This window comes from Penaeus monodon, chromosome 13 (assembly GCF_015228065.2).
Source record: "Penaeus monodon isolate SGIC_2016 chromosome 13, NSTDA_Pmon_1, whole genome shotgun sequence".
In the NCBI taxonomy this organism is placed as follows: Eukaryota; Metazoa; Arthropoda; class Malacostraca; order Decapoda; family Penaeidae; genus Penaeus; species Penaeus monodon.
The window spans coordinates 24,248,484-24,265,983 of NC_051398.1; the positions used below are offsets into that span (position 1 = coordinate 24,248,484).

The 17,500-nt window shown below is 38.9% G+C and overlaps 1 protein-coding gene across 1 annotated transcript in view; it reads left to right on the forward strand.

Moving 5' to 3' along the window:
* The window catches only part of LOC119580195 (toll-interacting protein B-like), a gene marked incomplete at its 5' end in the record, with an annotated part of 28,728 nt that overhangs the window by 6,687 nt on the left and 4,541 nt on the right, over positions 1-17,500 (forward strand). The window contains 2 exon segments of the mRNA XM_037928190.1: positions 156-242; positions 1,070-1,222. Coding sequence (XP_037784118.1) covers positions 156-242; positions 1,070-1,222 — 240 coding nt within the window.

Genomic DNA, 17,500 nt, shown 5'->3' on the forward strand with positions numbered 1-17,500 from the left:
GAGATTAGTTGCAATAGTAAGGAATAATGTTTTCACTGTCCATGTGTATGTAGCATTGTTACATTGCTTAATATATATATATATATATATATATATATATATATATATATATATATATATATATATATTTTATTTTTTATTTTTTCTAAATTCAGGGTGAAACTGTTGATGAATGGTACAGTCTAAGTGGAAAACTTGGTGAGAGACAGGAGGGTATGGTCAATGTCGTGATATCTTATACGGTGAGTTAATTGCACATTTTAAAAAGACTGTTATTGAAGGATCAGAAAGATTTAAAAGTTGGTTAGAATGTTCTGTTGTCCTAAAGTTGTATGCTTTTTTCTTTTCTTTTCTTTTCTGTTACTATTTAGACTGTAGTAATGTACTCTTTACTATATATAAATTTCTTCCGGACAACAGAACTGAATGCAGATATAACTTTTTAACAGTAATTTTTTTTTTTAATGATTATGTTTATGGTCATTTAACCATCAACTCCTATGATTTCATAACATTTGAAAAAAATGGCACCTCATGAATTTTATACAAGATTAAAGCTATGGTTTTGCTTATACTACAGAAACTTTGAGCATTATTTGGTTTATTTGTCAACATTGATTCATTGTTTAGTGTTAGCTGGTCACCTGCATAGTGATTTACTATTTTTAACCAAAGAAGAATGTTACTTGTTATTAATATTTATAGGGACTTTATATGTGTATTTTTTTCTTTTGAATGTAAATAACTAATATCTTGTATTGATTTTTTGACAAAGTAAATCATGTTTTTAATGCCAATTTGAATGTTACTTTTAACCTTTTACATAATTCTCTACATAATTTGAGCAAGGGGGAGTGGGGCAAGGCTAAAAATAATTTGGCACAAGATTGATAATATTAGAATCAGTCATAGTGAAAATTAAATGGAAAATAAGTCTGAAGGGTGGTCACACAAAAAGGACCACCAACAATTTGTATTGCTTCAGAATACCATTATAAGTAATGAAAAAAAAATGTAAGCAGAGGAAAACTATATGTTTTAGAATAAATGAACATATTTCTTATTCCAGACTGCACCTGCTACTGTAACACCAGTAATGATGATGCCAGGGATGTACCAATACCCTGGTTATACTTCAGTGCCGGTATATACCCTACCACCTGCTCAGCAACCAGCTTCATCAGTACCACCAAGACAAATTTCAGAAGAAGAACAAAAGCAGGTATATATAATATATATATATATATATATATATATATATATATATATATATATATATATATATATATATATATATATATACATATTCATATATATATATATATATATATATATATATATATATATATATATATATATATATATATATATACATATTCATATATATATATATATATATATATATATATATATATATATATATATATATATATATATATCTTCTTCTTTTAACGGTAGATTCATGTCTGTGCCGCCGTGGTCACAGCATGATACTTAATTGTAGTTTTCACAAATTTCAGAAGAAGAACAAAAGCAGGTATATATATATATATATATATATATATATATATATATATATATATAAATATATATATATATATATATATAAATATATATATACATATTTAATATATATATACATATTTAATATATATATACATATTTAACATATATATATACATATTCAATATATATTTATATATATATTTATATATATATATATATATATATATATATATATATATATATCTTCTTCTTTTAACGGTAGATTCATGTCTGAGCCGCCGTGGTCACAGCATGATACTTAATTGTAGTTTTCATGTTGTGATGCTCTTGGAGTGAGTACGTGGTAGGGTCCCCAGTTCCTTTCCACGGAGAGTGCCGGTGGTACCTTTTAGGTAATCATTCTCTCTATTTATCCGGGCTTGGGACCAGCTCTTGACTTGGGCTGGCTTGGCCACCCAGTGGCTAGGTAGGCAATCAAGGTAAAGTTCCTTGCCCAAGGGAACAACGCGGCGGTTGGTGACTCGAACCCTTGAATTCAGATTGCCGTCGTGACAGTCTTGAGTCCGACGCTCTAACCATTTGGCCACCGCGGCCTTATATATATATATACATATATATATATATATACATATATATATATATATACATATATATATATATATATATATATAAATATAATATATATATACATATATATATACATATATATATATATATATATATATATATATATATATATATATATATATATATGAAAGGTGGAATAATGAATTCCCGTATTGATACTATTAAATAACAACCCTCCCTCACCAGGACTGGAACCTAGGTCACTCCAGGTATGAACCAGAGGGCCATTGCTGTCATGGCTGGTTTAGCACATGGCTGGTTTAGCTGGTTCATATCTGGAGTAACCTAGGTTCCAGTCCTGGTGAGGGAGGGTTATTATTTATCTATTCACTTATATATATGTATATATATATGTATATATATATATATATATATATATATATATATATATATATATATATATATATATGAATATATATATATATATATATATATATATAATATTTATATATATATGTATTTATATATATATATATGTATATATATATGTATATGTATATATATATATAATGTATATATATATATATATATATTATAAATATAAAATGTATATATATATATATAATATATATAAAATGTATATATATATATATATATAATATATATATATATATTATATATATATAGAATGTATATATATATATATATTATATATATAGATTGTATATATATATATAATTATTTGGGGCAGTGTCGGCGGGGGCAGCAGAGGTGGCTCTGCTATCATGGGAATTGAAGTGACTGGGAGTTGACGTGGCTGCCCTCTCAAAGGTGAGAAGACCTGGTAGCGGCACGATCAGTGTGGGGGTACACCTACTACTGGTCGGGCTGCAGCAATGGTCACCACCTCCAGGGTGTAGCCATAGCCATCTCCAGCCTTCAGCCTTCGGTAGACACCGGTTGATGAGCATGTTATGGCATTGAGACTGAAGCATGCTTTTGGTTTCATGTCTCTTATTGCTGTATACACGCCTACCGATGTATGTAAAATTGATGTGAAAGAGGCGTTCTATGCCAAACTCACTTCTGTGGCAGATGATTGCCCCCGGCGAGATATTCATATTGTTCTGGGTGACTTCAATGCGGTATTTGGCTGTGACCGAGCTGGTTATGAGATGTCTGTCGGCCCCCATGGCTGGGGAGCTGATCCCAGAAACAAGAATAGCCTTCTTCTCTGGGACTTTGCTAGGTCCCAGAAAATGAGGATCTCTGGCTCCTGGTACCAGCGCTCCAACCTGCATCGCTGGACATGGTACAGTGATATGGGTACAGTGGCCAAGGAGATCGACCACATTCTTGTTAGCACGCGATGGAGGATCCTCCAGAACTGCAGGGTTTACCAGAGTGTCGAGTTCTGTGGCACCGACCATAGGCTGGTTGTGGCTACCCTGCAGGTCCACTTCAAAACTCCCCGTCCCTTCAGTGGCCATCCTAAGGTGTTTCACCTGGACAGACTAAGGGAGGAGGAGTGTGCCCGTGGGTTCACCATGGCAGTCTCTGACCGATTCACAGAGCTCAACAACCTGACAAACCCAGTTGCTCTGTGGGAATCCTTTAAGCACGTAACACTCGAAGCATCTCAGGAGTCCATTGGCGTACACCCGAGGGCAAGGTCGAATTCTATCTCCCTGGAGACATTAGAGGCCACTGAAGCGTGTCACAAGGCTCGGCTGAATGGTAATCAAGTCTTGCGTCACTCCATGGTGCGTAGGGCTCGGACACTGCTGAGAAGGGACAAGGAACAGTTCATCAGGAATCTTGCTGAGGAGGTGAACCTAAGGCTCGGGGCCTGCGTACATTCCTGACTGCTATCTGGCAGTCTGGTACCATTCCCCCTGATCTGCTGAGGGGCTTGGTCATCCCTCTTTGGAAGGGGAAAGGGGATCCTTGGGATTGTAGCAACTACCGTGACATTACACTGCTCAGCATACCAGGCAAGGTTCTCGCCCACATACATCGACCTCAAGAAGGTGTTTGACTCAGTGCATCGGGAATAGCTATGGGAGATCTTGAGACTTGGGGGAATTCCGACACAGATCATTGGCCTAATAGCAAGCCTTTATTCTGGTACTGAAAGTGCTGCAAAGTGTAGTGGGGTCTGTTGAACTTCTTCCCTGTTAACCCATTACCGCCAAATTGGACTTTCAAGTCGCCTAAGTATACTTTGAAGGCCAGTTTCCAATTTTATGTCTCAAGCCCAAGTGGATCTCAAAGTCCTGTTTATGGATTTTTATAAATAAAAATATTTTTGATGATTTTTTCATTTATCCTTTTCCCTTTACTCTAGAAAAACATAAATTCTTTATAAAATAATTTATTAAAGCATAAAAAAAAATCAGACGTTAAAGGGTTAAGTTACAGAGAGTTTTATGTACATACCTTGGTAACGTAGTCCATATCTCTGGCTGTCTGACCAAGAAGTCAGTAGACAGATTGGTCTGGCAACAGGATCTATAAACTTGATCAACAAGAGCATTTGGAGATGTCGGTACCTAAGTGGAAGGACCAAGCTGTGTCTTCAAGGCCTTGATACTGCCAGTTTTGCTCCATGGAAGTGAAACCTGGATGGTATCCAGTGTCTTGGAGTCTCGTCTTGATGCCTTGTAACAAGTCCCTTCGCAGGATCATGGGGTACAGTTTGCAGGACCACGTGTCCAACCGGCGGTTACACCGTGAGACTGGAATGGGACATGTTACTTGCATAATCCGGGATCGCCAACTCAGGCTATATAGGCACCTAGCTCGTTTCCTGGTGGACGACCCTGCCCATCAGGGTGGAGGAGACCTGTGGGACTACCCAGGAGATCATGGCTTGGGCAGCTCGATGAATTAGAGATGGGCCGTGGGCCTGCCTTGAGGGATCCTTGTGGCTGGAAGCAAAGGGTGGATGCGACCATGCACCCCCATTGGTGTTAGCCCCTTGATGATGATGATGATATATAATATATATATATATATATATAATATATATATATATATATATATATATATATATATATATAAATTATATGTATATATATATATAAAATATATATATGATATATATATATATATATATATATATATATATAATATATATATATATATATATATATATTATATATAATATATATATATATATATATAATATAAGATATATATATAATATATATATGCATAATTGCAGCAAAGTCAAGGTCAGCGACCTTGATATTGCCCAGAGTTGCTGCACAGTGACTTTGGACAATAGCTCTACCCCGTATCCCGTGCATGCAAGTATTGAAAAGTGTTGATGCAAGAACACAGCCTTGCCTCACTCCTGAACTAACAGAGAAGAAGCTTGTGAGGCCCCCACCACACTTTACTGCACTTTCAGTACCAGAATACAGGCTTGAAACCCATTACCTGAACTCATGTCGTGCTCTGCAATGACTTGAAGCCCTGGGATGCATTCTATTGTGGACTTACCATGAGTGAATCTAGATTGCTCCAGCCATTGGTGCCTCAGCAGGTGGTCTCTGATATATCTCAGAAGGATGTGAGGGAGAACCTTACCCAGCATACTGAGCAGTGTAATGCCTTGATGATTACTGCAATCCCACCGATCCCCTTTCGGAATGGTAACAGTCTGCCAGATGGCAGACAGGACAGCATGCAAGCCCCTTACCATAGGATCTCCACCAGATACCCAATCTTCTTCTTGGAGATTGCCCCTCTGACTCCAGTCAAGGGGGTCAGTCAGGAAGGGTGGATCCTCACTGATGAGTAGGTCTTGTAAAGGAATCTCGACACTACCCGCATCCAAGTTAATTGGTGGTGGTTCAAACTGGTAGAAGTGCTCAAAATACACAGCCCAATGCACCCACACCTCAACAGGATCTGGGATTATTTGGCCACTTGCTGAGCAAATAACAGTCATCTGCGAGGAGGGCTTGGAGTTCAGCTTTCTCAGGGCTTGGTAGGTAGGATGAAGGTCATTTATTAGGAAATGGCTTTTTGACCTCCTCTGCAAGTTTCCTGATTAACTGTTCCTTGTCCCTTCTCATAGTGACCTAGTCCTGCGCACCAGGGAATTATGCAAGTCATGATCCCCAGAAAGTAAAAGCCATGAGGACCAATAGACATTGCATAGCCAGCTCAATCACAACCAGATACTGCATTGAAGTCTCACCGACTCTCACTGAGGAAGCCAAATGTAAATTTCATATATATATATATATATATATATATATATATATATATTCATATAAATATATATCAATATATATAAATATATGTTAATGTATATATAATTACATAAATAAATCTATAAAAATATGTATATATGTTAATATATATATATATATATATAATTATATTTATATACATATTATTATATTAAAACAAAAATAAAAATACATAAAATAAAAATATAAAATTTTTATATAAAACATTAAAAAATAAAAAAATATATATTATATATATATATATAATTATATATAAATTATATTATAATATAATATATATATAAAAAAATATTAATAAATAATAATAATATAAAATATTATAAATGCAAATTTAAAACATATATATAGTAAATAAAAAAATATATATATATTCTATTGTATATAAAAAAATTCAATAGAAAAAAATAAAAAATATGAATAATTTTTTAAAATAATATAGGATATATATACAAATATATATAAAATAAAATTATAAAAAAAAAATATATAAAAATTATATAGGTGGTTAAAAAAAAAAAAATATAAAATATAATATATATAAAAATTATAATGAATTATATAAACATATATTAAATTTTATAATATATTAATTAATTTTTAAATATATAATATATTAAAACAATATAAATTAAAAATTATATATATAAATTTTTAAAAAATATAAAAATAATATAAACATAAAAAAAATAATATATAATATATAAAAAAAAATTTTATATTTAATACATAATAAAAACCAAAATTCATATATATATATATATATATATATATAATTATATATTATATATATATATTATATATGTATACATACATACATATAATAAATATATAAATATATTCATATGTATATATATATATCATATATATATATTCATATATATTCATATATATATATATATATATATATATATATATATAATATATATATATATATTCATATAAATATATAAATATATTCATATGTATATATATATATTCATATATATATATTTCATATAAATATTTAATATATATATTATAATTCAATATAATTAAATCTATTAAATATTATATATGTGATATTATATATATATATATATTCATATATGTCTATATATATGCATATATATATATATGTATATATATTTATATTATATATTATATAATATTCAATATATTATAATATATTATATATATATATATATATTATATATAATATATATATGTTATATATATTATATATATATATATATATATATATATAATATATATATATATGATATATTATATATATATTATATATATATGTATATATATATATATTAATATATATATTTATATATATATATATATATATATATATATATATATATATATATATATATATATATATATATATACATATGGGTGGGTGCTACACGCGCATGGTGATGTGAAGCGATGGTGTGGTAACCTAGATTGTGTTAAGTGCTTGCAAGCCTTCTCGCTTGCACCTTCCACCACTGGCTATCTCAGTGCGAAAAAGGGAGCAGCTTTTGTATAAGTCTCCCCTACCAGGTCACAGCCTCTCCATCATCAAGACTTCCGCAATGCCTCCTCGTGGGCCCCCATGGGTAACGGCACCTTGCGGTCCCAGTCTAAACTGTGGGGGATCTCGGAGCAGCAGGAAGCCCCAGAGGTACGGTGCTATGGCCCACCGGCGTGTGGACACGCTCTGGCTCCGTACCAACTCCTGCCCCCTAGCCACCCTGGGGTAATGGGGCAGCTCGGGGGAGGTGGGCCTTGCCAGTCCTCCTCCCCCCAGAAAGACCCCCTGGCAACATCAAAAATAAATGGATATGCTGGTGGGAGGGGTGTTGTCCCTCCCACCCAGCAAGTAAGGCGGGCTGTGGGTTCCACTGGGAGGGCAAATGTCAGGGAGCAGGATTGGAGCACGAGTTACTCGTCCCGCCTGCCCCCCGGCAGGTGCCAACCCAACATAAAGCTTGTGGGCCAAGCCCTCGGGAGCCCCACAGGCGGATGGGTGGTCCCACAGCCTGCTGACCCCCTTTATTTGGGGCTGTATCGGTGGGGGTGGCAGAGGTGGTGTGTACCCAGAGTGACCACCCGAGGCTTAACCTCAGGCATGCTTTCCGGTAGGCGCTTGGAACATCCGGTCCTTGCGGCAGGATGAGCAGTTACCTCTGCTATCGCTGGAATTGAGGCGACTGGGAGTTGAGGTGGTGGCTGCCCTCTCAGAGGTGAGAAGACCTGGTAGCGGCACAATCAGTGTGGGTAGGTACACCTACTACTGGTCGGGCCGCAGCAATGGTCACCACCTCCAAGGTGTAGCCATACTCATCTCCAGCCGACTTCAGCCCTCGGTAGTTGAGGTGACACCGGTTGATGAGCGTATTATGGCATTGAGACTGAAGCATGCTTTTGGCTTCATGTCTCTTATTGCTGTATAAGATGTATATAAAATTGATGTGAAAGAGGCGTTCTATGCCAAACTCGCATCTGTGGCAGACAATTGCCCCCGGCGAGATATTCACATTGTTCTGGGTGACTTCAATGTGGTATCGGTCTGTGACCGAGCTGGCTATTAGATGTCTGTCGGCCCCCATGGCTGGGGAGCTGATCCCAGCAACGAGAATAGCCTCCTTCTCTGGGACTTTGCTAGGTCCCAGAAAATGAGGATCTCTGGCTACTGGTACCAGCGCTCCAACCTGCATTGCTGGACATGGTACAGTGATATGGGTACAATAGCCAAGGAGATCGACCACATTCTTGTTAGCACGCGATGGAGTATCCTCCAGAACTGCAGGGTTTACCGGAGTGTCGAGTTCTGTGGCACCGACCATAGGCTGGTTGTGGCTACCCTGTCCCTCCAGTGGCCATCCTAAGGTGTTTCACCTGGACAGACTAAGGGAGGAGGAGTGTGCCCGTGGGTTCACCATGGCAGTCTCTGACCGATTCACAAAACTCAACAGCCTGATGGACCCAGTTGCTCTGTGGGAATTCTTCAAGCATGTAACACTCGAAGCATCTCAGGAGTCCATTGGCGTACACCCGAGGGCAAGGTCGAATTCCATCTCCCTGGAGACATTAGAGGCCACTGAAGCGTGTCACAAGGCTCGGCTGAATGGTAATCAAGTCTTGGGTCATTACATGGTGCGTAGGGCTCGGACACTGCTGAGAAGGGACAAGGAACAATTCATCAGGAATCTTGCTGAGGAGGTTGAAAGCCATTTCTTGGTAAATAACCTTCGCCCTGCCTACCAAGCCCGAGAAAACTGAACTCTATGCCCTCCTCACAGATGACTGCAGTCCGATCAGCAGATGGAAGGATCATCTCAGATCATGGGGTTGGACGGATCATCTTAGATCATGTTGGGGGTTTTGTGAACGTTAGGGCTGAGTATTTTGACAGTTTACCAGGTAGACCCTCCAAACGTTAGCAATGTCTCAGTGCCTGTCCCGGGACCACCCATCAGCGAGGAACCTCCTACCCTAACAGAGGTTAGGATGGCGATTTCCAAATTGGGAGAGTGGGAAGCAGCAGGCATATGTGATTATCCCTGCTGAACTGCTAAAGGTGGGGTGAACCTATGGCTTGGGGGCCTGCATACAGTCCTGTCTGCCATCTGGCAGTCTGGTACCATTCCCCCTGACCTGCTGAGGGGTGTGGTCATCCCTCTCTGGAAGGGGAAAGGGGATCGTTGGGATTGTAGCAACTGCCATGGCATTACACTGCTCAGCATACCGGGCAAGGTTCTCGCCCACATTCTTCTGAAATGGATCCGCAACCACCATGAGGCAAAAAGCGAACCGGAGCAGTCTGGATTTACTCCTGGCAAGTCCACGAAGACTTTATAATAGCGTTTTCAATTTAGTTGTGGAACGCCGTCGTAAGTTTGGTAATGGGTTGATTGCAACCTAAATCAACCTCAAGAAGGCGTCTGACTCAGTGCATTGGGTATCGCTATATGGGAGATCCTGAGATTTGGGGGGAATTCCGACACAGATTATTGGCCTAATAGCAAGCCTTATACGGGTTACTGAAAGTGCTTTTAAAGGTGGTGGGGTATGTCAAACTTCTTCCCTGTTAATTCAGGGTGAGGCAAGGCTGGTCCTTTCACCAACACTTTTCAACACCTGTAGGGAAACTGGAAAATTTGGGCAGAGCTACTAGCCAAATTCAGTGTGGAGCAACAAAAGGGCAATATCAGGGTCTCAGAACTTGACCAAGCTGCAAGGCCTTGATACTACCAGTTTTGCTGTATGGAAGCGAAACCTGGACGCTATCCAGTGTCTTGGAGTTTTCGCCTTGATGCCTTTTGTAACAAGTCCCTTTGCTGGATCATGGGGTACAGCTGGCAGGACCACGTTGTCCAACCACGATTACACCGAGAGACTGGCATGGACTGTTACTTGCATAATCCGGGATTGCCAATTCAGGGTATATGGCCACCAGCTCGTTCCCCTGTGGACGGACCCTACCCATCAGGTTTCTCTCTGCGAGACAACCCTGGGTGGAGAGACCTGTGGGACGACCCAGGAGATCATGGCTTGGGCACTCAACGAGACTGTCGCGAGGATTGAGATATATATATATTATATACATATATATATTATATAAAATACATTATATATTATATATATATATATATGTATATTAATATATATATATATATATATATATAATATAGTTATTATACATATATATATTATATATATACATATATATATATATATATATTTTAAAATATATATATATATTATTTATATACTATGGTATATGTATTTATATACTGTGTATAGTATTTATATACATATATTTATATATATAATTTTATATTTTATATATTTTTTTACATATATGTATGTGTATATATATACAATAACATATTTTATATTTTTTATATATCTATATATACAATATTTATGTGGGGTTATATATATCATGTTATATACATTATTTATATATATATTCATATTATATGAATGTAATATACACATACATAATGTTATAAATTTTTATATTATGTACATATTTATATATATGTACATATTTATATATATGTACATATTTATATATATGTATATTGTGTGGTATATGTATATATATAATATATATATATTATAAAATATTATATATATATTTTATATATATATTCATGTATGTATAAAATTTAATATATTGTTATATATATAATATATAATTATATATATATTGTTATATATATTATTATATTCATCATCATCCCTTTATCAAGGAGCTAACACCGACGGGGGCGCATGGCCACATCCACCCTTCGCTTCCAGCCACGGGATCCCTCGAGGCGAGTCTCCAGGCAGGCACACGGGCCCCTCTCTAATTCCTCGCGACAGGTCTCGTCGAGCTGCCCAAGCCATGATCTCCCAGGATGTCCCACAGGTCTCTGCCACCCAGGGTTGTCTCGCAGAGAGCACAACCTGATGGGCAGGGTCGTCCATAGGGAGGCGAGCTAGGTGGCCATATAGCCTGAGTTGGCGATCCCGGATTATGCAAGTAACAGGTCCCATGCCAGTCTCACGGTGTAACCGCCGGTTGGGCACGTGGTCCTGCCAACTGTACCCCATGATCCGGCGAAGGGACTTGTTGCAAAAGGCATCAAGGCGAGACTCCAAGGCACTGGATAGCGTCCAGGTTTCGCTTCCATAGAGCAAAACTGGAAGTATCAAGGCCTTGAAGACACGGAGCTTGGTCCTTCTGCTTTAGGTACTGACATCTCCAAATGCTCTTGTTGATCGAGTTCATGGCTCCTGTTGCCAGACCAATCTGTCTACTGACTTCCTCGCCGCAAGCATGGGATCGACTAAAGGGGTTCCCTAACAGGCCCCAAAATCCTGAATCTTGGTCTTGGTCCAGGAGACCTCTAGGCCTAGGGGCTTCGCCTCATTGCTAAATGCATCAAGAGCCGCCACAAGTGACTCCAAGGACTCAGATAGGATGGCAACATCGTCGGCAAAGTCAAGGTCCGAAACCTTAATATTGCCAAGTGTTGCTCCGCACTGACTTTGGCTAGTAGCTCTGCCCATTATCCAGTCCATACAAGTGTTGAAAATTGTGGGTGCAAGGACACAGCCGTGCCTCACCCTGAATTAACAGGGAAGAAGTTCGACATACCCCAAACAACACTTTACAGCACTTTCAGTACCAGTATAGAGGCTTGCTATTAGGCCATAATCTGTGTCGGAATTCCCTGAGCCTCAGGATCCCCCAGAGCGATTCCGATGCACCGAGTCAAACCCTTCTTGAGGTCGATGTAGGCCGCGAGCAACCCATGACCAAACTCACGTCGGCGTTCCACAATTACTCGAAGCGCTAGTATACGGTGTATTGTGGACTTGCCAGGAGTAAATCCAGACTGCTCCGGTCTCTGGTGCCTCAGTAGGTGGTTGCGGATCCGTTTCAGAAGAATGTGAGCGAGAACCTTGCCTGGTATGCTGAGCAGTGTAATGCCACGGTAGTTGCTACAATCCTATCGATCCCCTTTCTCCTTCCAGAGAGGGATGACCACACCCCTCAGCAGGTCAGGGGGAATGGTACCAGACTGCCAAATGGCAGTCAGGACTGTATGCAGGCCCCTAGCCATAGGTTCACCCCCAGCCTTTAGCAGTTCAGCAGGGATATCACATATGCCTGCAGCTTTCCCACTCTTCAGCTTGGAAATCGCCAGCCTAACCTCTGTTAGGGTAGGAGGTTCCTCGCTGATGGGTGGGTCCGGCACAGGCACTGCGACTTCGCTTGCATCCAAGCTAACTGTTGGAGGGTCCACCTGGTACAACTGTTCAAAATACTCAGCCCAACGTTCACGAACCCCAACATGATCTGAGATGATCCGTCCATCCGCTGATCGGACTGCAGTCATCTGTGAGGAGGGCCTAGGGTTCAGTTTTCTCAGGGCTTGGTAGGCAGGGCGAAGGTCATTTACCAAGAAATGGCCTTCGACCTCCTCAGCAAGATTCCTGATGGACTGTTCCTTGTCCCTTCTCCGCAGTGTCCGAGCCCTACGCACCATGGAACGACGCAAGACTTGATTCCCATTCAGCCGAGCCTTGTGACACGCTTCAGTGGCCTCTAATGTCTCCAGGGAGATGGTATTCTGCCTTGTCCTTGGGTGTACGCCAATGGACTCCTGAGCTGCTTCAAGTGTTACGCGCTTGAAGGATTCCCACAGAGCAACTGGGTCTGTCAGGTTGCTGGTTTCTGTGAATCGGTCAGAGACTGTCGTGGCAAACTCACGGGCACACTCCTCCTCCTTTAGTCTGTCCAAGTGAAACACCTTATGGTGGCCACTGGAGGGACGGGGAGTTTTGAAGTGGACCCGCAGGGTAGCCACAAGCAGCCTATGGTCGGTGCCACAGAACTCGGCACTCCGGTAAACCCTGCAGTTCTGGAGGATCCTCCATCGCGTGCTGACAAGAATGTGGTCGATCTCCTTGGCCACATTACCCGTATCACTGTACCAAGTCCAGCGATGCGGGTTGGAGCGCTGGTACCAGGAGCCAGAGATCCTCAATTTCTGGGACCTAGCAAAGTCTTGGAGAAGGAGGCTATTCTCGCTGCTGGGATCAGCTCCCGAGCCATGGGGGCCGACAGACATCTCGTAGCCAGCTCGGTCACAGCCGGATACCGCATTGAAGTCGCCCAGAACAATGTGAATGTCTCGCCGGGGGCAATCATCTGCCACAGATGCGAGTTTGGCGTAGAACGCCTCTTTCACATCGATTTTATATACATCGGTAGGAGCATATACAGCAATAAGAGACAAGAAGCCAAAAGCATGCTTCAGTCTCAATGCCATGATACGCTCATCAACCGGTGTCACCTCAACTACCGCGGGCTGAAGTCGACTGGAGATGGCTATGGCTACACCCTGGAGGTGGTGACCATCGCTGCGGCCCGACCAGTAGTAGGTGTAACCACCCACACTGATCGTGCCGCTACCAGGTCTTCTCACCTCTGAGAGGGCAGTCACTTCAACTCCTAGTCGCTTCAGTTCCCGCGATAGCAGAGGTAACTGCTCATCCTGCCGCAAGGACCGGATGTTCCAAGCGCCTACCCGGAAAGCACGCCTGAGATTAAGCCTCGGGTGGTCACTCCGGGTGCCCCCGCCAACACAGCCCCAAATAAAGGGGGTCGGCAGGCTGTGTGACCGCTTATCCACCTGTGGGGTTCCCGAGGGCTTTCCCCCACAAGCTTCATGGTGGGTTGGCGCCTGCCGGGGCGCAGGCAGGACGAGTAACTCTCGCTCCAATCCTGCATCCCGACATTTGCCCTCCCAGCGGGACCCACAGCCCGCCTTACTTGCTGGGTGGGAGGGACAACACCCCTCCCCCCAGCATTTCCATTTATCCGTGACGTTGCCAGAGGGTCATTCTGGGGGGAGGAGGACTGGCAAGGCCCACCTCCCCCGAGCCACCCCATTACCCCAGGGTGGCTAGGGGGCAGGAGTTGTATGTGTGTGTGTGTGTGTGTGTATATATATGTGTGTGTGTGTGTGTGTGTGTGTGTGTGTGTGTGTGTGTGTGTATACATACATACATACATACATATATATATATATATAAATGTATATATTCATGTATGTGTATATATTTATATATATTGTATATATATATTTATATATATTGTATATATATATATTTATATATATATATTTATTTATTTATTTATTTATTTACTTATTTGTTTATTTATATTAATATATGTATATAAACATAATATATATATATATATATATATATATATATATATATATATATATATGTGTGTGTGTGTGTGTGTGTGTGTGAGTGTGTATTTAGTTATATGGCTCTTAGATCATTGTTAGGCTCTGGTTGCAACTTGTGAATAAGCGAAGATTCTGAAACTATTGAGGTCAAATCTGGTGGAAACATTGAACAGAATTTTAAAATCTGCCTTAGTGCATGGGTGATCTAGTGTGTGTGAATGGTGTTGGATTGCTGAAAAAGGTGGTTTACTGAGAGGAAAGCCAGATCTTAGGGACCTCCCCATATGTTCTAGAAGACAGTATTTAACTGAACGTTATGTTGATCCAACATACCCAGAATTACAGCTAGGACAATAAAATAAGTAAGTAATATCAGAACATTTATGAGGGTAGTGCTTCCCTTTGTTGTATGTAAGTGCCTATGGTGTGGTTATTTGTGAATGCAAAATTGAATCTTATCTGGGGAAATAAGTGTTTTAGTATTTACTTTATTTGTTTACGAATTTTAAAATTTACATTTCTAAGGTATGGTAATTTGATGAACTTCACTTCCTTAGTTGCAGTGGCAGTTTTGTCTTTAACCCTTTCCCGACGGGTAGTATTCATAGTGGCCCGGGCCCCGCTGCCGGGTGCTTATATCGTCACCCTAGCATGCCCAACCGCTCATGCCAAATACTAGCATCCCTTGCCGTTTCTTTGTAATACTACGAACATATGTTGTATTTTCAGTTATCATTATTTTCTAAAGTCTCTATTTGCCATATTTCCTGATAAATCAAGACTGAAGGATATTTTTGTTGTTATATAGACTCCATAGTTGATCATTATTCACTCTATAGTCTGAATAAAATAAGCATGGTATCATAGAGTTGAAATCGTAGTTTTTTTTTGTACAGTAAAAATGAGAAAGTGTTAAAAACGACTTAATCACATTTTCAGTGTCAGAAAAATAATATTTTGCTGTTATTGTAACAGAAAAAAAACTCATGGCATGTCCATACATACACCATGGCATTTACGGACATGCCCCCGTCAGATAGTCCAGCCATGCCAGGGCATGTACGTACGTGCCACCCGTCGGCAAAGGGATAATGATCAGTATAGAATTTAAGAATTTTAAAAGTGTTTTAAAGAATACATTTTTGGGTTAACCATTTGCTTTGAAGTATTTAGTGAGAAAAAGGATTTCATTATTGAATAACATCCAAGTGGTACATATGTTAAAGGCTCTATTTAATAGAGTACAACTGCGGGTAATTTTCTATTTTTGTGGTGTGTTAACAAGGAAATTATCCCTAAACCTGTAAACAGTGGTATTTAAGCTACCATTATCTTTAGTAATTAGGGTGTCTAAAAAGGGTAGTTGGTTATTTTGCTCCATTTCACATGTGAACCTGATACTGACATGAATAAACATGTTGGGTGTTTAGGTAGTTGTGAAACTTTTCAACATGTGATTTGTGCTTAACGTTCATGAAGGTGTCATCAACACATCTTTTGTAGAAAATTGGCCTAAATTCAGGAGGGCATACTTGTAACCAATTTACTTCATGGTGGTATAAGAAGGCATTAGCTGAGCTAGGACAATTGGTGAACCCACTGTAACCCCATCAATCTGAGAATATAATTGTCCATTGAAATAAAAGACAATCTTTTGTTGCTAAATCTAGAAAAGATGCTAAGGGTTCTTTGTTAATTCCAAACAAGGTTAGAAAGTGGTCAGATAACCCATCTGTAATAATTTTACTTGTTTCAGAAAGTGGTACATTTGTGAATAAGGACTCGAGGTCAAAGCTGGCCATTATCATAAAGTCATTAACCATTAATTTGCATATTCCATTTGCAAAGTCTGTGGAATTTAAGGTAGTATACTAGTTAAATGTTCAAGGATGGTGATGGGTACTAAAAATTTAGCTAAGTTATAATTAAAAGTATTGATTGAGGAAATTATAGGCCTTAAAGGTGAGCCATTTTCGTGTACTTTGGGAAGTTCATATAGATATTGCAAAAATAGATTCATATACCACCACACCAATACATGATTTTAGAGGACGTATTATCCTGTTAATTTTGTATTCCAGTTTGAGGAGATGGGTAGTGAGCTCAGTAGTTAAGATTCTAAATTTTGAGGTGTCTGAAAGTATTGACAGTAATTTTAGCAAGTAATCAGATTTATTAAGGATAACTACCTCCCTTCCTTTGTCAGGGTTAGTGATTATAATACTGCTGTCAAGTTTTAGATTTTCCAAGATTTGTTCATTATGGTGGGTGTACATAAGATTAGCCAAAGAGGAAATATTGTTGATAAATGAATTAATGCTTTTCTGATAAATGTTGATCTTTTAATCATATAACAAATGTAAGTTTTAGCATTCATAAACAATTATATGAAATATTAAAACACTTATTTCCCCAGATAAA